The sequence below is a fragment of the Ostrinia nubilalis genome, chromosome 29 (assembly GCF_963855985.1).
Source record: "Ostrinia nubilalis chromosome 29, ilOstNubi1.1, whole genome shotgun sequence".
Classification (NCBI taxonomy): Eukaryota; Metazoa; Arthropoda; class Insecta; order Lepidoptera; family Crambidae; genus Ostrinia; species Ostrinia nubilalis.
Window position 1 is genome coordinate 6,645,573 of NC_087116.1, and position 19,992 is coordinate 6,665,564.

At 38.2% G+C, this 19,992-nt stretch overlaps 2 protein-coding genes across 2 annotated transcripts in view; one reads left to right on the forward strand and one right to left on the reverse strand.

The window, feature by feature from the left end:
• Positions 1-4,325: 4,325 nt before the first annotated feature.
• Positions 4,326-10,151, reverse strand: LOC135085802 (probable pseudouridine-5'-phosphatase). The gene is made up of 7 exons (XM_063980611.1): positions 9,897-10,151; positions 8,114-8,196; positions 7,233-7,368; positions 6,525-6,655; positions 6,059-6,157; positions 5,503-5,562; positions 4,326-5,123 (listed from the first exon to the last, which is right to left on the reverse strand). Exons 2-7 carry the CDS (start codon positions 8,183-8,185, stop codon positions 4,962-4,964), a joined length of 660 nt encoding a protein of 219 aa, XP_063836681.1. The 5' UTR covers positions 8,186-8,196; positions 9,897-10,151; the 3' UTR covers positions 4,326-4,961.
• A 5,054-nt stretch (positions 10,152-15,205) lies between these two features.
• Positions 15,206-19,992, forward strand: part of LOC135085786 (fatty acyl-CoA reductase wat-like) — a 49,570-nt gene continuing 44,783 nt past the window's right edge. Inside the window, exon 1 of the mRNA XM_063980585.1 lies at positions 15,206-15,336. The gene's annotated coding sequence lies outside the window, so the exon portion shown is untranslated. The remainder of the gene's footprint in view (positions 15,337-19,992) is intronic.

Consider the following 19,992-nt stretch of genomic DNA (forward strand, 5'->3'; position numbering starts at 1 on the left):
GTAAATAACGGTGTGTAGATAGTTTTCTTAAATGAACGCTAGATGGCGGTACTTATTTTTGCTTTTTGATCCGTTAAAAAGTGCAATTTTATTTTATGTTTTAACAAAACAACGCCATCTGTAAATAAGTAACTTAACTATAAACAATGGTGTAGTTACTCTACTGAACGCTAGATGGCGGTACCTGACAATGTAATTTTAAACAATCTTGCCAATGATATTTTAAATTATTCTTTTCTATATTAACTCTATGATTTTTCTACAATATTTTGTAAAAAAAAACCTAAACCGAGACTACTGATCCAATGGATTTTAGACACTATAGCTCAACTGATGGATGATAAGATCTATTGAAGGACAAAATCATAGTAATGAGCTATACACAAGGTAACATAAAATTATAGTACTCAGAAGTCCTCATTTTACGTGTAAATAAATCTTCAAAAAATTTATTGAGGTTATTAAGACCGACTAGAATCCGTCCACCAAAAGTCGTCAAGCTCTAAATAATTAGGTATGAATTATGTTGCTGTCGCGACTGTGCGACGGGCGCCCGCAGTGAGTGTGCGAGCGATAAGGATGGGTAGCTTGGGGTCATTGGACAAAATTGTACGTGCTCACAGACCGGGCTTTAGAAAGACACTGAAAACGCGATTCAACCTTGCTGAGAAGTGTATATTATGTAAAAAATATAATTTATTTTGTTTTTAATATTATATTCAAGTTGGCATTGATTTACAAATTGTTTATTACGAATCTATCGTTGATACGTTATTTTTTATGTAATCAAAAGTCCAATTATGTGATATTTAGTTCTGAAATGTCCACAATATAACAAATACGCGTTAAAAATTATACTCAATATAAAACTGTCAATATTAAAATCATTGAGGGGAGGCCTATGTTCAGCAGTGGACGTCCTGTAACTGAAATGATGATGAATATTAAACGCCTTGATCTGATAGTGTGAAATTACATCACAAATACTGGATTACGTGGGGAGTGTAGGCCAAATCCTCCATTTGCTGGTAAATTAGAGGGTCGTGCTCCTGCAGTCGAGACTGAATGACCTGATGATCACATCTTAGGCACTAAATACACGTTGATTTTAACTCGAAATGGTCTGAATCTATTTAGTTTTTTAATGCCTATTGCTCATACTTGTAGGGCTCTTTCAAATAACACCTTTTGAGCAGCACGGCTCCAAAACGTTGTTTACATAGTTATCTATCCATCACTGTCGCTCATGCTGATATCTCGCTTTACTTGAGAGGGATAGCAACATATGAAACTGGAATTTTTTTGGAGTAACCTCAAGATTGTTTTTAATTGTATTTTTTATTCCAACGTAGTTGTCATACAATTTTCCCACACACATATGACTGTCTGGCTCAAAACCTCTTATTTGAAAGAGTCCGTATAGTAAATAAAATTCTACATGTAAAACTGAGTATGCCCCACGATATTGTCTTTTACAGTCAGCATCAAATAGTTCGTGACACCCAAAGTAGCCAAAGTTTTCGCAACACGTCTTTGTCACAATGAGGGCTATCGTTTTTATACTTAACAGTTGGCACCCCTGGCGATTGACAGGACCTTACTCTACAGTGGCGCCATCTTGATGAGTGCAAATGCGATAGTCCTCCTACCACTTTCGCGCTCACCAGTTGGTGCCACTGTCTTCGCTACTAGCAAGTGACAGGACCTTACTCTACAGTGGCGCCAACTGGTGAGCGCTAAAACGATAGCCCTCATTGGAATAAGGTTGTGTTGTCAACTTTTTGGCCACTTTGGGCCTCACGAATTATTTGATGATGACTTTACAATTTTTGTGTAACTGGATTGACGAATACTGCCTCCTAAGAACTTCTTTGCTTTTTCTAGCACTAAAGTTTTTCAATGATTTGCGTGAAATGTATCTAATAACACACTAGCGCCTCAACCGGGTGAAATTGGTACTAAAAATCAATTTCAATAAAAACACTAAATTGTTAGTCAGTATAAATCTACGAGGATGCGAAGTGCCTGTGTAAAAAAATATATAAATTGTATAAGAACAAAAAAAAATGTCCAATGAGACTGATCCTGTAAAAACATTGAAAAGTTCGAAAATGAAATGTTTTTCTTCAAAAATGTTTTATTTTATCCAAAGTTATCAAGTTATTGAAAAAAAAAAACGTTTGTTTTATATTATGTATATTAAAAAACAGCACAATTTATTAAATTTATAAGAGATTTGATTTTGCTGTATGTCATGTATATTGCATACTTATGTATCTGTATTTAACTTTATAGACACGTGTATACAGGGCGTAACTATTTTGCAATTGGATTCTCTAAAATTGTATAACTTAAAGACTGTTGAGTAATATTATTTTCACCGTGCTCTCAATTTACTTTCCTTATTTTTGTCAGGAGATAAATATTTTTGAAACTGGAGACATCCAATTTCAAAACTTCGAAAATTTTTTTATATTTTTTTTTTGTTAAAAATTCTCAATATTTTTAAGTCTCTTAGGGCTGATTTTTCAATCGTCAGATAACTTTTAACTGAAGAATAAACTTGTCATTTTGACATATTTCCCATACTGAAACTATCAATGTGTCAAACTTATTCTTCGGTTAAAAGTTATCTGACGATTGAAAAATCAGCCCTAAATGTATTTGGTTTACGCCCTGTATACAAGTTTGGCACAGTCTCTAAATTCAAGTATACTCATACTTGTGGAGTACATAAATTACTAATATACTTGTATTGAAGACTGTTATAATATGAGCTGAACTGTATGTCTAGCGCTTAACTCAATCAGTGTCTTAGGTAAGGGAGCGGTACAGCCCCCCTAGACAAAACGCACTTTTTGATCGAATCGAAAATCGAATCCGTCAAAACTCCATACAAAAAAGGGGCTTTTCGACCACTTTTCGACTGGTTTGCGATTATAATTTGCACTTTGTCTAGACCCACAGGAGTGATTTTGATGTGACAGAGCTTACAAATCTGAAATCTCGCTGACATTTGACCAGAGTAAATACAAATGAGTAGGTCATCTTCATAGAAACGCACGGGCGCGGTTTGTATGTGAGCGCGCCAACACGTATGCGGCGCGCACGCACACACTGACAAAATTCGGCGCAACCACGACTGGCTCCCCGCTAATCCCCGCTAAATTTTGTCAGTGTGTGCGGTCGCGCCGCATACGTGTTGGCGCGCTCACATACAAACCGCGCCCGTGCGTTTCTATGAAGATGACCTACTCATTTGTATTTACTCTGGTTTGACGTAACAAAAAACACCCTCCCGCTCCCATACCTCAGGCACTAACCGAGTTATGTGCTATAGTCTGGTCTGCGAGCACGTAGAATTTTGTCCAATGACCCCAAGCTACCCATCCTTATCGCTCGCGCGTAATTATGTTGCTATCGCGCTCGCACACTCACTGCGGGTGCCAGTCGCGACAGCAATATAATTACGCGCGAGCGATAAGGATGGGTAGCTAGGTAGGGGTCATTGGACAAAATTCTACGTGCTCACGGACCGGGCTTTAGACCTATAACCTCAGACTCGCGTAGTTTAAAAGAATGATATTATCCACTTATTTGTAAGTTCAACCCATATCTTTTTCATTTACAAAAAGCATTTTTGTTTGTGTATTGTAACTAAACTTGTCACAATTTTGTCTGTTTCAAAACCAAATATTTTTGTTCATTGGTTACCTTTTAGATAAAAGTAGATGCCACATCTTTCTTTACTCTGGAATAGTTTCTGTAGAACATTATGATTCTGTATAAATTATATTAGTAAGTTACCTGAACTAAACTAAGGAATGGATTTTTATTTTATTTGTATGTTACTTTCTATAGCATTATAGATCGTTTCATCCACTCGGCCGCGCCCCAGCAATGTTTGGTCTCGGTCGCGCGGGGTGCGGGGAGTTAATAAATAAGACAATTTTATAGATAGATGGTTTTCTAAATTAGTGTCTATGCCGTCTGCTTTCAATATTGTCCCACATTATGTCCCTAAGCTGTGATAAATACAAAAGTTATATTTTTGGACATGTATATGTATAAGTGCTATAAACAAGCTTAAGAATTTTTTTATACATGTATAAGTGCTATAAAAACAAGTTTCAAGTAAAAAACCTTTAAAAATGCAGATTATTTTGTGACTAGACTAAAGAAAGATGTGGTTATTAGTTAATAGTGTATAAATAAATCATATTGTAATAAATGTAAATAAACATAAATTCCAGAGTTAAGCTAAAATAGTTTTAAAATTGTCGTGTAATGCTAATTTTAATGGGTTTGGTAATAAAACATAGTCATAAAAGCCGATGCATTTTTATTTATTGAAAAAGAAATATTTTAAAATCTCAGGTAAATCTATAGCAAAAAAAATATAGAACCTCGAAATACAAAAGGCACCTACCTACTACAAAGACACCTAAGAACATACACAATGTACAATGAAGACTTGGATGGTGCACATAATGATGTTATGAAGATTTATTATTTTTTACAAAATACTCGAAATAAAAATAGTATCACTGTCTATTCTTGTACTTTATTTAATTAGTTACTAAAAATGCTGAAAGAAAATTTGGGATACAGCGCCATCTATACATTTTCTTCGAACATGTATCTGCTACTCCATGGTAGTTGGTGAGGTGAGACGCAATTTTCACCAAAATAGCGTAACAATGAGCAAGTATAAATGCCTCAAAAATATAGGAAAATTTGGGAACTTATAAACGCGAAAAGTTTAGCTTAAATATTGTTTAGTGACGAAAGTAAGATGCAAAAAATTGTTTCACGTAAAAAGCGACATCTATATTTTAGTTTACACAACTTACTTCATTACAGCCTAAAAAGTCTGCTACAGATGGCGCTGACAAGTCCATTAATAAGACTACTCGCCGATAGATGGCAGTATATACCCGAAATATTTCCAAAAATGACAATTATTTTGTAGGAGAAGCATCCCGCATTTCTCGTCTCTCCGGTTTCTCATCAAAAGGAGGTAATCCAAAAAGTTCCGGTTGGAAATCCATCAAAGATCGTATCACTAGTGTTGCGTGGCGGGTTTGCTCGCGGTCCAAACGGGGATCGGGGATCATTACCACCTGAAAAAAGAAGTGGAAAAAATATTGTTTCTATCCAAAGGAAGACTAAGGCCCGGTTTCCAACGAGGCGGGGCGGAGTAAAGAAGTATTTTGAATAACCAATCAGATTCCATTATTTGCACATCTCCACTCCGTCCCGCTTCGGTGGAAAATGTAGAAATGGATCGAGAGAAGAATGGAAAAGTGTCGGGCGCACTTGTTTTTCGGAGGACAGCGGTGCGGTGCGGTGTTTCATTGTGATAAACAATAGATGGACTAACAGCTGATAGCTACGCACTGCTCACTCATCTCCTCTCGTCTCCGCATCGCTCCGCTCTTCTCCGCTTCTCTTTGGTGGAAATAGCCTGCCAGCTTCTTATGATAGTAAGTAAGTACCTACCTGCATTCCTGCTGCAGTGGCAGCCTCCACGCCGCATGCTGAATCTTCAAACACAAGACACTGAAAAATACATAAGGAGGTAAGTAACAAAGTCTATAATATCAAAGAAATCTAAATGTTAAATGTAAAACGTTTAGGCGGTCTTTTCGAAGTGATCTGAGACAATCCAAAGAGAGGAAAGTCTATTGTTGTATGGCTTTGTCATAAAGAAATAATATTCATAGTCTTGTTATAATGATACAACCCATTCAAGCTAACTGCGCTCCTCGCTAAAATGCGACTCTCTCTCGCACTCACCCGCAGACCTCCCTGCGTTCGCTCCGTTCCGTACCGAGCGTCGATATGACGTCACGGCTGTCAGGTGCGCAGTTAACTCGATCGGGTTGTATAGTACAATACATAGGCCCGTTTTCACCATCAATCCCTATGATAGCACTTAACAGGATTTTTTTCATAGGGGTAACTTAAAAATTAGGGATTGACGGTGAAAAAGGGCATAATACTTAGAAAGAAATGTAGGATACTAGTTTGTGAACTACTGGCGATGGTTGCATACCTGTATGGGTTTCGGTTTCTCCGGAAAGCGGTTCGCTGCGACGAGGTAGATATCCGGATGCGGCTTGCCCCGGTCCACGTCTGGATCGCTGGCGCACACCTACAGAGAATTATTGAGTCAATAACACAACTCAATACTTATGTAACAATCGAGTTTATGTATAAAGTTATAAAGGTAATAAGCAGGCTTTCGTCCTCCGCTTAACAAAGGCCTCTCTGCTTCTTGAGTAGAATGTCTACCGTTTTCTGAATTGTGGTCAACACTCGAGAACTTTCTACCCCAAGGGCCTTTGGTCGTGTGCGTAGTTCAACCTTAGTTAACCTAAACCAACCAACCTAAGGAGAGATCTTACAACACATATTTTCAGCCATGCCCAATTTTTTTCAGATGCTAAACGAGAATAACGTCATGAAATGAGGGCTTACGAAGTATGTTTCTCCCATATTCTCCTATAGAACACGAGTACCTTATGGTTAAAAAGCCCAAAGAGCCTAGGCCTGGCAGTGGCGTGGAGCCGGACCGCTTGCTCCGTGGAGTTGGTGGCCAGAGCCATGGGGATCTTGTAGTCGTGCAGGTGCGTCAGCAGGCGCTCTGCTCCTGGATTGATAAATCATTGTTAGAATAGGATAAACGGGACTATTCCCACCTGCGTTCCCACCACTGCAACTCCTGTGTAGCCAGGATCTACAGCTTGACCGCCAATAAAAGCCCAACCAGTGAAGGTCACGTTTGTCCCGGTGGAAAGTCATTGGACGCGCAACGAAAGGAGAAGTTTGAAGTTAAGTTTCAGAATAGGATAGAATAGAAAAATCTTAATTTAAAGAGCAGAGTGAATTGATAAACCATTAGTAAAATATAAAATTCTTTATTTGCCACCAAAAGGCGACATTATCCTAACAGTGTTAGCATAGGACTGCCGATTCGAGGCTCCAGAAATGCCACATTCTGCGACAACCTAAGAGTACGAACTTTTCACCCAAACTCCTGCGTTATTTATAGCGTACTTTCGTTCGATCCTCGTCGACCGTTAAAAGGTTAGCTAAAGAAATTAGATGGCAATGTTAGTATTAAAAAACAAAATATGAAAAGATGGAAAAGAAGTGAGGAAACGGAAAGTAATAATCAGGAATCCATTTTCATTATTGCGACTTTGCATATAAATACCCTATGTAACCTTTTTGTAACGGGGCTGCCGGCAGGACCTTCTTGGCGAGGTCTCCGAGTTGCATCTCAAACTCGTCGGCTGAGATCGGCATCTTGAGTTCTTTCACCACCGTCAGGCAGATCTCCCGGTCCGTAACTCCGTACATCTGTAGAGTTTGGAATTTATATACATTTTATCATCATCATTCAGCCTATTGCTGAAATGCTGACCACTGCTAGAAGTAAGTAGGCCACCCAAGGCACACCATAAAGAACTAAGTAGGTATCTTCTTCTTTTATATCATCATTTACCTGAGGTTGAAGGATTTGCCACACCGTCATTGTTGTTCATAAAATGATGCAGGCTGCGTTCACTTTGCCCTGACCGCAGATCGCATGCAGTGTGGAAAATCCTTGACAATTCATAGAGCAGGAGGAATCTTCAAACTATGTAAATAATCTACATATACTAATATTATAAATGCGAAAGTAACTCTGTCTGTCTGTCTGTCTGTCTCTCTTTCACGCCTAAACCACTGAACCGATTTTGATGAAATTTGGCATAAACATAGTTTGAGTCCTGGAAAAGGACATTTTTATCCCGGTTTTTGAAACAGGGACGCGCGCGAAAAATTTTTTCTGTGACAGACAAAATTCCACGCGGGCGAAGCCGCGGGCGGAAAGCTAGTAATAAATAAATACATATCCTTGGACATTTTACACTACGCTTCTAGTCCCAAACTAAGCAAAGCTTGTAGCTACTATGGGTACTAGACAACGAATATAAACATACAGTAGTTTTTTTGTAAACACATCGTCTTCCGTATAATTCACTATTCGTTGGTTTTCTGATAAATATTTATTACAGAGTAAGACAATGATAACAACGAAAGCTAAATTAGTATAATTTACCCTGATGCGAAGCTCCTTTGTGTATTTCCTTCCATATTTTTCGCATATTTGTTTTATCATTTTGTGATACATGATTTCTGAGTCTGAAAGGACACATTTTTATTCAAAAAATATTTATTTATGCAGTACCAACTACTCGTACTTACTTAAGTTTAAGGCACAGTGCAACAAAGACCTACATTAAACGTTTGAATTCGGTCGTTGTCGTACTTTTTATGTATTTGTTACGGTCAAAGTGATAAATGTGAAAATTATGAATAATCGCCGGTTATTGTGAATAATTACCGCAGGATTTGGTAAATGTGATTAATATGAGGTCATTTATGTGTGTATAAAACTAAATAGGCGGCTTAGGGGTGGCCCAAGGGCCACCCCCGCCGCACCTTAACCTATTTTTCACTTTAAATCAAAACATTATGTTATAGGCATCATGGAAAAGTAATATTATGCAAGAAACATTCCAAACTCATTATGCCAAATTATATTAATATATGATATCAAAACGTTCAAAAGTTTGGCTGTACAAGAGCACGTACACAAGATGTTGTTCTCTTTTATGATATTTGTTAGTACTAAGGTTGAATTATTATAATAATCAGTGTTAAATGTGATTAATTTATCACTTTTACCGCGACTGTCGGTAATTATTCATAATAACCGGTTATTATTAATAATTTTCAATTTATCACATTAACCGTAACATATTAATCGCAATCAAGTGCAAAATTGATCGGAACTTAGCAATATTACAGTCAGTCTATTTTCACCATCAATCCCTAATTTTTAAGTGACCTTTATGAAAACAAAAATCCTCATATGTGTAACCATAGGGTCACTTAAAAATTAGGGATTGATGGTGAAAACAGGCATTAGTTTTCTAAGTCTCTTACGAGACGTGTGATTGTCTCCAATCTACTAGAGGAAAAGACTATGCCCACCTCTCGTTCCCACCGCTGTAACTCCTGTGTAGCCAAGATCTACAGCTTGACCGCCAATAACACAACCAGTCCAGTTTGTCCCGAAGAAAGTTAGACTGTCATTGGATCCGCAATGAAATTAATCAGAAGAACATAAGAGTTTGAACTTAGTTCAAAGTAGGCATCGTCATCAGATCATCTAATCTTTTATGAGACTGTTGCCCATTTTCACCATCAATCCCTAATTTTTAAGTGACCCCTATGTAAACAAAATTCCTGTTATTTGTTACTATAGGGGTCACTTAAAAATTAGGGATTGATGGTGAAAACGGGCATGTGACTCTCTAATTTACCGATGCGGGTTAAGGAAGCCTGTTGTTCGCATATTGTCTCTTAGTCACCACAGGAAGACTATGGCGGTCGGATTCTAATATTATGGAACCACACAGCTAAGTGCGTGTGTGGAACCGTCTGCTTAAATATCTGTAATATAATAGGCCTAGCTTGTACCCGCCCTTAATTCGACTATCGAACCTTAATTTCGAACTCCTCCTATGTTCTTCTGATTGATTTCGTTGCGGGTCCAATGACAGTATAACTTTCCCCCGTGACAAACTTGACCTTCACTGGTTGGGTTATTGGCGGTCAAGCTGTAGATCCTGGCTACACAGGAGTTGCAGTGGTGGGAACGAGAGGTGGGAATAGTCCCGTATTTATTGTACCCGCCTTAGCCTCCCCAACCCGTCTAGCCAGCGTGGGGAGTGCCGGCCAAATCCTCCATTTGCCTCTGGTAAACTTAAGGGGCGTGCTCCTGCAGTGGAGTCTGAATGGCCTGATGATAATAGCTAGTTAATGCTTTTACCTACCAAGTACGGTTCCATCTAGATCGAACAAGCAATGGGTGACCTTCTTGAAGTGCTTTGTCGTAAAAAACCTCTGGCCTTGGTAGCCTTCGTGCACCGTGAGAATATCGCAGAATTTGGCCAAAGTACTCTCCGAGACATTGTGATAAAAATTAATTTTTGTTAATTTAATAATGATTGTTGAGAATTTAACCGTCTGACATGGTGCATGTCACTATCGAGTGCAATCGAGTGTCATCTGACAAAATTATGCCATTTTGATTTCATTGAGAAGTCAATTGAGTTGTGACATTTTATGCGCATAAGATATCGCTGCCATTGTTTAAAAGATTAATAAACAAAGGAGATAAAAAATACAATATTCATTTTAGTACAAGGAAGGGAATAAATTTATATTTTGTTGTATGTAAATAAATCTGAAACAAAATGAAGCAGCGCCATCTCTTGGAGGGTAGAAGTACTAATGAATTTTTGGTCTTTGGTTTTATTTTCTACTTTTTACCCAACAACAAAGAGGTCAAGTTTTTCATAATTTTGTTTCAGTATGTTTTCTTTTAAAGAAGAACGGTCATCTGTGACCCAGGCCCGACAGAAACGAGACATACCTCAGTTTTTTTGTCATGTCCTAATTAGTTAAATTATATATTTTTTATATTCGAAATCTATGTATAACACCAAAATATTACCCTTTGTTTTTGTTCAGGCGTTATACAAAAACTAATACAAAATGCCTATTTATCACCAAAATTGGTAAATGTATGTACCTAAATGTCTATTACAGCTGCTATGGAATGTATCTAGGTGACCTGGAGATACAGCCGGATTATACAGGGTGGAAACGAGAAGTTACAAAATCCAAAAATTCAATGTTACCAGCTTCCATAATCTGTAACCTATTATTGGTACCATCTGAAAGAGCTCGTGAAGCACTTTCAGAATCAGTAACTAGTTTTTCGATATCTTGTGTAGTTTAGAAATAATCGAGTGAGATCACTTATCGTTCCATATGTATAACCACCCTGTATAATCCGGCTGTATCTCCAGGTCACCTAGATACATTCCATAGCAGCTGTAATAGACATTTAGGTACATACATTTACCAATTTTAGTGATAAATAGGCATTTTGTATTAGTTTTTGTATAACTCCTGAACAAAAAACAAAGGGTAATATTTTGGTGTTATACATAGATTTCGAATATAAAAAATATATAATTTAACTAATTAAGACATGACAAAAAAACTGAGGTATGTCTCGTTTCTGTCGGGTCTGGGTTTTTTTTGTATGGGGCGTGACCGTTCTTCTTTAACCAAACTTTCATAAAGTTTGGTTAGAAAATGTTGTAGTTAAGTAAATTGTTTTCTTGACAACAAAATGTAAAGTTTAAAATGTTTACTAAAACAGTAAACCAATAAAATTTCACGGGCACCCGTCATTGGCTGACCCCTCCGCGCGTCGCTTGACCCACCTTCATTACGTTCATTACTTAGCACGATGTATTAATGTATTTAAATTAAATTTAACTTAATTATTCATACGATTGTACTGACATGTAACCTTTAAAACGAATGCTATATTTGTTCTAAAGCTTTCCAAAAGGGATTTGCTTTGAAAAAAGTAGGTATGGTTCAGGTTTAAATTCAATTAACGTAACGTATTTCATTTTACTTTATAAGTAGATACTTTTATATAATGTAGGCAGGTACTACATTAGTTTCATTCTACAGTACGACTAGCACGAAAAACTTTCGAGTTTGAATCGTTTGCGTATTCGAATCGCCACCAAAAGATTTAGTACGAAAACTACAACTGCGCCCTTGTGAACGTGTCGTAAAGTGAACTTAGTATGAGAAATGGTTGCACGAAACTTATTTTGAGAATCAAAATTGTCACATTATCGTTTAATTCGAAGGTTGAGTATAGAGTTTTGTCGAATACGCAAACGATTCGAAGACAGTAGCGGCGTAAGGGGGGGGCGGTGGGGGCGGTCCGCCCCGGGTGCCAAGCATCAGGGGGTGACACAAGTCGCGCAGATTAGTACTCACTGGCACATCTGCATGGCAAATCTGCGGTCTTTGTCATGATTTGCGATTGTCTTTCAGTCATCGGTAGGTAACCTGGGGGTACCAGGGGGGGTGCCTTAGGACTTATGACGGGGGGGGTGCCTTAGGACTTATGACGGGGGGGGGGGGGGGGGGGTGACCGCCCCGGGTGCCAACCCATGCTACGCCGCCACTGTTCGAAGACGAAAGTTGTTCTTGCTAGAGGTACAGTTTTGCCTCTCAGAAGAACTAATATAAGTATTTTGATAGAACAAAAGTTACTGAGGTTAACTGTGTACTTAAAACTTGAAAAACTCGATTGCTTCAGGTGGGAATCGAACCCAAGACCTTCCGCTTGCCGAGTAAGCGACTGCTCTAGTTAGAGCGGCAGCTACACTCGGCAAGTTTAATATCTAAGTAGTGTCTACATATTAGTTAAAGAGATGAATGAATGAAAGTCAAGTCCTTCATGGAAAACTATTAATATTAACTAACACAAGTATCTATTTTTACTTAAAAGAAAACCCCAATCGAAACCCTGTTATAAATGTAACTTGATACTGAATAAATATTTTTTTATATTTTGTATTTGTATTAGACAAACTTTGTTGAAACTTTAAATCATGTTAGCATCACGTACGTCAGAAGCATAAAATATAGTATGGTGATAATAAATAACCCAAAGTTGTGTAGATGCCGCGGATCGAACCCGGGGCCTTGATCAATTTTGTTGCGGGTCCAATGACAGTTTAACTTTCCCCCGGGACAAACTTGACCTTCACTGGTTGGGTTATTGGCGGTCAAGCTGTAGATCCTGGCTACGGCTTCTTATTATAGAAATCTAGACAAAGTCAGGGCAAAAGCTATTCCAAGCAGAGTGGTAGAGCTGAATAGCCCAAACTGTCCTAACCGGGGAGTGAACCTGCGCCCTTGCGTTTCAATCTTCTATGCCATAAAAATGAATCGCAAAATGTATTGGTAAGCGCATAACTCAACAACGCCTGGATCAATTTTCATCATCAACAGCCCTTTACAGTCCACTGCTGGACTATGAGCCTCCTCCACTTTAGTGGAGGGTTTTGCCATAATCCCCACGCTTGGCAGGCGGGTTGGAGATCGCAGTTTAAAAGATTGATGTTTTTCAGAGAGCGCTGCTGCCCGTTCTCTGTTTGATGTGTAGTCCCTAAGTCGCCTCTTACGACACCCGCGGGAAGAGTAGGGGTTGGTGACAAATGTATTCTACTCTGCCGTCACCAGCACACGGCACGATCAATTTTACCAATTCTTTTTTTTAATTGTTCGTTGAAGTCCAAGGTCCAAGGATGGTTTTTACGGCGAGAAAAATCCCGAAACATCACCCCTAAAGGGGTTGAACGGGGTCCACGCGTACGAAGTCGCGGGCGGCCGCTAGTCAATAATAAAATAACAAAAAGGTTGTACTATGCCCTCGAAAGCGACTGCAATAAAAATGCGTCGTCAGGACGTACGTGTACATCGGGGGCAGGGGAGTGCAACCTTTTATTATAGTGTAAAAGTATCATAAAAAATTAAGCGCGATGAATACTGGCTTAAAATGTCAACGCGAATTTAACTTTTGTATTATGGGGGAAGAGTACTTACCAGGCTACCAGATGCTCCTAGACCACAGACTTTTTATCGACCGGTAGATAGACAAAAGGTCTGTAGTCTGTGTCTAAAGCGAAAGATAGTGATTTTGTCCCTATAATTCAAACTTGAATAGGTTTTTCCAAGTTTTAAAATGTTTGAGTTTTAGCAGGTAGAGTTTTAAAATCTCTAGAATTATTTTAACTTCCTCCCGAGCAGTTAGAGGTCGCTTTTTAGCGATATAAAGTCCGCCTATTAATTATATTATGCCGGAACTTCTTGTCGTAGATTTGTATGGTGTGTGTGCTAATAAGCTTTTAAACCTGCAAAAAAATAATTATTTTTATAAGTTTCTATCTGTAATTTATTACCTTGTGTAAACAGTCGAGAGCACAGTAGACTTCACATTACTGTTTATTAAAACTGCTTATATAAGATTCATTTAGCTAAAATTTAAATCTGCTTAAGTAGTTGCAAAATTGATAAAGCTTGCTAAGCTAACGCGATTTTGTTACCTGCCATCTCCTACTCAGGTATACTTCGTTAAGGAAAACCCGACAAATATTTTTTGTTCTTTCTTATTATAAGAACATCTTTAGATAAGTGTGTCGGTCAATATGTTAGTTTTATGTATATTGTCCTCTATATTATAAATATTTATTCAGAATGCATATTCTGAAGTCGTGGCAGCCTGTAATTGAATCTACACAAAGTTTATTTTACGTTTAGTGAATATTGGTTTAGGAATCGTTTGGTTTCCTTAATTAATAAAAAATAGTAAGTCGTTTATAGGCCGCTAAGTACCAACCGGGCGATGTGGAAATCATTGGGTAGGCCTATGTTCAGCAGTGGACGTCCTGTGGCTGAAATGATGACGATGATGAAGGCGTTTACGACAAAAAATTGGTGTGTCACCGAAAGACTTTATGTAGTAACTACCCCTATCTCTTTTAAAAACCATGATTTTAAAATTACCCGGTTTTCCCTGGGTCTCAAACTTTCTCTTATCAGTAAATCAGTTCAGTGATTTGAAGATAAAGATAGACAGATAACTTTCATAATATTTATAGCTAGTTGACCCAGCGAACTTCACCTATGTTCATCAGAAATAACGTATTATTCTGATGGTGAAAGATTTTTCCAGTCCAGTAGTTTCGGAGCCTATTCAATACCAACAAACAATCGAATCTTTCCTCTTTATAATGTAGACTAGCGGACGCCCGCGACTTCATACGCGTAGATCCTGTTTTACCCTCTTAGGGGTGGAGTTTCCAATCCGTTCTTAGTGAGCACTTACGTTCTAAAAGGAACCCTCATGCAAAATTTGAGACTCCTAGCACTTGTAGTTTCTGATGAGTGAGTGAGTCAGTCAATCAGTGACCTTTAGGCTGGTTTTAGTGTCACGCGAACCGTCCGGTGCGGACTCGCTCCGCACGGCCAATCTGTATGAACTTCTAGGGAGCGTTTTAGAGTAATGCGGTCCGGAGGAACCGCTCCGCTCCCTAGCAGTTCATACAAATCGGCTGTGCGGAGCGATCCGCACTGACAGTCCGCGTGCGTGACACGCCTTAGCTTTTATAAAATTAAATATAGATTACGGATTAATAAACGCGCCCAATGGTTGCGCACCTCTGTCCGTCCAAGATCCACAATCAGCAAGTTTCGATTCTTGTAATCCACAGTCCTTGCCCCACTGTGCGGTCGATACGACGCGTGCTTTAGTTTAATTGTAATTGAACCAATCAATAAGTATAGTGATATTTGTATTAGTACTTCAAGAGAACCAAGGAAATACAGGTAAGTTCTTTTGGTCAACTTTTTATTTTTATTTTTTCTTTATTAAGGAAACAAACAGCATGAATTGATACATGTGAACTTAATAATAAAAACAGTACAGTAGCCTAATCAGTTTCCACAGATAAACTTTACAAGTTAATCGAAAGTTATGCAGAGTGCGAGCAATTTAAAATCACAATGTATAAAAAAATGCACAACAAAACCTTACATTCTTAAGTGGATTAAAAAAAACTTTATATTAAAGTTTGAAATCTATAAACCCTTCAATAGGCGACGAAACTGCGCCAACTTCAAATGAAATATGTCGATATCACTGTAAGCATCATTATACTTATTACTAGCTCTAATAAGAAAACTGTTACATCTGTAATTAGTCTTGCAAACACTTTGTTATAAGTTAAAAAAGTAACTTTAAAATAAACTTAGCTTAGGCTGAGTTGCACCACCTAACTTTAACGGTAGCTATAGCATAACCGGTGCTTTTAGTATGGAGTTTGACAGATTTTTGACGTTTGTCAAAGTTAAACTAAGATGGTGCAACCGAGCCTTAATATTTTGAAAAATTATACTGAAACTAGCGACCCGCCCCGGCTTTACACGGTTGCAAGTATACATTATAAATAAACCTTCCTCTTGAATCAATCTATCGTTGCGTAGTTTTAAAGATCTAAGCATTAGGGACAGACGGACAGGAAAGCAACTTTGTTTTATATGTCGTGATAATATGACTTTGTTAAGAGCGTATCAAACTTACGGAGATGATACTATGACCATCTATAAAAAAATACTTTAGTAAAAACACAGTATGTATATTGATTTATCTACTGTGGTAAAAGTATCACCAATTCTGAGATAAGATTTTTTTCATTTTGTTTAAATCCCCAATTTTGATCTCTCGTTGCTCTGTGTATAAATGGGAAAATATTTTTCAAGATTTCATGAATAAGAAAAAGAAAGGCTCAAATTGAGAATTGAAAAAAAACATGAAAAAAAAAACGTATCTGAAATGGTGATACTTTTCCAAAGAAAATTTTTTGTATAGATGACCATCCGTTAGTCCAATGTTCCGCAAACTTTTTGTGTTCAAGGTACATCTAGGAAAAACTAAATTTTTTGGAAGTACACCCACAAATGAAAAATCAATTTTTAAGTAATTACCTTTAATAGACTTTCCCTTATTTACCAAAAAATAGTTTATAAGATAACCTTATTTTTCCGAGGCACACCATCTAATGATCACGGTACCAGTGTGCCGCGGTACACCTTTTGCGGAACACTGCACTTTACGGGACACCCTGTAATTAGTACTTAGGTATTCACAAAGATTAGCATAGCCAGCTAATTTATTTGGGATATGTAAAAAAGCCTAAACGGTATTTTATTCTTTGTAAACCAGTTTTAACAAAAGAGGCTTGTCTGATAAGAAATTTTTGATTTCGTAAGCCTGTTTTTATAAAAAAATATTAAGGATCTGCCACCTGACCTTGAATAGCGATGAGAAAAAAACTTAAAATACAAATGACAGCATGTTAAACTAAGTATAAGTGGTATAAGTACGCACTGTTTGAAGAGTTTGTTTGGTTTTTTTTAACGCTCTAATCTCAAGAACTTCGGTTTGAAAAAATATTTTTGTGTTGGATAGCCCATTTATCGACGAATGCTTTGCTGAATGTACATTTTTAATCGGCAACAAACAAAAAATAGAGAATCATGTTTTTTCCGAAAAAACCCGTGGTTCCTTGACATTTGGTATAAAGGTAGGCGATATATCGGCTCTCTTTGGTTCCGTGATCGAAATAGGTAGTTACTATGTTTACTTTTATCTGTGCTTTTATTTAACCTTTAACCACGGTTTTCCCTGTGTATCTTTTTGTCTACGAGGAAATTCTTGGCTTACATCTTACCCTATGGAAAGTGTGCCTCATCATCATCCTCATCTCAGCCATAGGACGTCCACTGCTGAACATAGGCCTCCCCCAATGCTTTCCATGTTGCTCGGTTGGTAGCGGCCTGCGTCCAGCGCTTTCCCGCTTCCTTTACGATGTCGTCGGTCCACCTTGTGGGTGGACGTCCCACGCTACGTTTTCCGGTACGCGGCCTCCACTCCAGAATTCGGAATCCTCAACCACAGAGGAACTAGCTATCCTAGACCTCTAAATAAGAGCAAAAATGTGCAGTTTCATATACTGTTGATGGTACCAAAATCCTTTAACAAATATGTATCTTCCAACACGTTTGTTGATTTACCAAATGAGTACAGTCAACAGATTCTGATACTGAACGTGATTGTGAACAAATACAATATGTCGGATTAAAAACACTACCGTGTGGTTCCGGCTGAGTAGATTAATGCCTGTTTTCACAAACAAACAATACTTAATTTATAAGTGACGCCTATGAAAACAAAATTCCTAATAAATGTTACCATAGGGGTCACTTAAAACGGGCATAAAACCTTCAGTCTTCCCGTGGATGTCGTAAGCGACTAGGGACAAATTATGCGAACATCAGGCCTCCCCAACCCGTCTGGCCAGAGCGTGGGACTAGGGGAGTGTAATTAGTAGTAGGCAAATACTTCTCTTTTGCTTCTGAGTTTGTAGAGACTCATGCTTTGGTTGGCAGTCTTGGTCCCGATTAAAAAAACTCATAAAACTCATTTATTTCTGTAAATAGGATTAAAAAAAGCACTTTTACACGTCCCAGTATACCACCTACCACTGCTTAAGGACAATAAAGTGCTGAGAAGAAGCAGCGCAAGAAACTCAGTCACTATTGTCAGCCTCTTTTTCAAAGGTTTACAGGCTTTCAAATGTACAAAGTTATAAATATTTATGCGAGCTAGGCAGTAACGCATCCCAAACATTTTTCTTTTAAATAATCATCGACTTTATCTAAGTAGACCTTTTTCATTAAGGTACTTTTAATATGTGCTTTGAATTTATGAATAGGTAGTTCTACAACAGTTTGTGGTAATTTATTAAAGAATTTAATACATTTTCCCATAAATGAATTACCAATCTTATGCAATCTGAAATTTGGAACGGCAAGTTTATTTTTGTTTCTTGTATTAAAGTTATGCAAATCGCTCTTTTTCGTGAATTGCTTTACAGTATTTATTACTGAAAGCTAAATAAGTATTTTCAGATACTTAACTCCTTGTTACTATAGCACAAGTTGCTTTATAGCAGGGGTTCCTTACCTTATATGACGCGCCCCCATTCGACCAAACAAAAATTCCGCGCCCCCATCCTCCAGTCCAGATTATTTATTGGTCGTATCAAGCAGTCTGGGATGCATTCTTTCAGCGATCGTAGGTTTCTTATACTTAACTACACAGATGGCCCGCGCCCCCCTTTAAAGGTCTTTGCTATAAAGGGATTAGAAACATCAATAACATGGAGTTTTCAAAGCATGTACCGGTGGCACAACTATATAGTTGTGCAATGCGGTTGGTCCATGGGGACAACGGGACGCGGACAAAGCCGCGGGCTTTTAAGTAGTAAGCTATAATGTGTAATAATGCTATCAAAGTAATGTTAATGTGATTTTGCGGTCTAAAGGCCTTGTCATAGTCGCCATCTTCATTACGTGACATATAGGACGGCGCGCAAAAAAATGCAGACGTAGGAGATAGCAAATAAGTTATTATTTATTATTCATAATCAACAAGTCATTTAGTCTCCACTGCAGCACGATCCTCTCTAGTTATTTTTCATCCACAACGAGGAAGCTCTTGGCCTGTATCTCACCTGATGGTAAGTGATGATCAGGCCGAAGGTGGAAGCGAGCTGCATCCGGAATCCTCAACCACGGAGGAACTGGCTATCTTACCTCTAACTGCCGGAACACAACAATGCTGTTAACATAGTTGTTATGGCGACAGACTTAGGTAAGATGGTGGTAGCTAGCCAGGCGGACTTAGAACAAGCCCTACCACCAACCAAACCAAATTCTTTGTTTGTTTTGCCGACTCTACACCGTGTGGGGTCAGTCGATCGGGCACTTAATTTTAATAGTTATAATAGCCAATACAATTGTCTACGCGTTCTTCCGTGTCACTTCCTCAGTGATGGCACTGAGAGGAAAACAATAGAAATTTCACAATATGGTTGCATATTATTAACTTCCGTGGTTAGAAATAGGTCGAGGGTTCGATTCTCAGATAGGACATGGAATTTGGAATATACCTAAAGTTTTCTTAGACATGATAAAGCGTGGAAGTCGTAAAAAGTCGACTTAGGGTGGATTCGACCAAGCAAGAGTAAAATTAATCTCAGAATAAATGGTCAGTTTTGACATATTTCTAATACTGAAACTGCCAATGTGCCAGTTATACCAGGAGTTATTCGCAGACAAAAGTTTGGTCGAATCGGGCCTTAGGAATAAAAGTTACTTCCGTGGCTGTTAGAAATAGATCGAGGGTTCGATACCTAGATAGAATATGGAAAACCAATAGGTTTTTATCAGATCAGGCACGTTATAGTCGTACGGTTCAGGTGGTGTAGAATATGACCCCATTCTTCACGTGAATGTCGTAAGCGACTAAGAGACACAAATATGCGAACATCAGGCCTCCCCAACCCGTTTGGCCAGCGTGGGGAGTGTAGGACAAATCCTCCATTTGCTGGTAAATTAGAGAGTCGTGCTCCTGCAGTG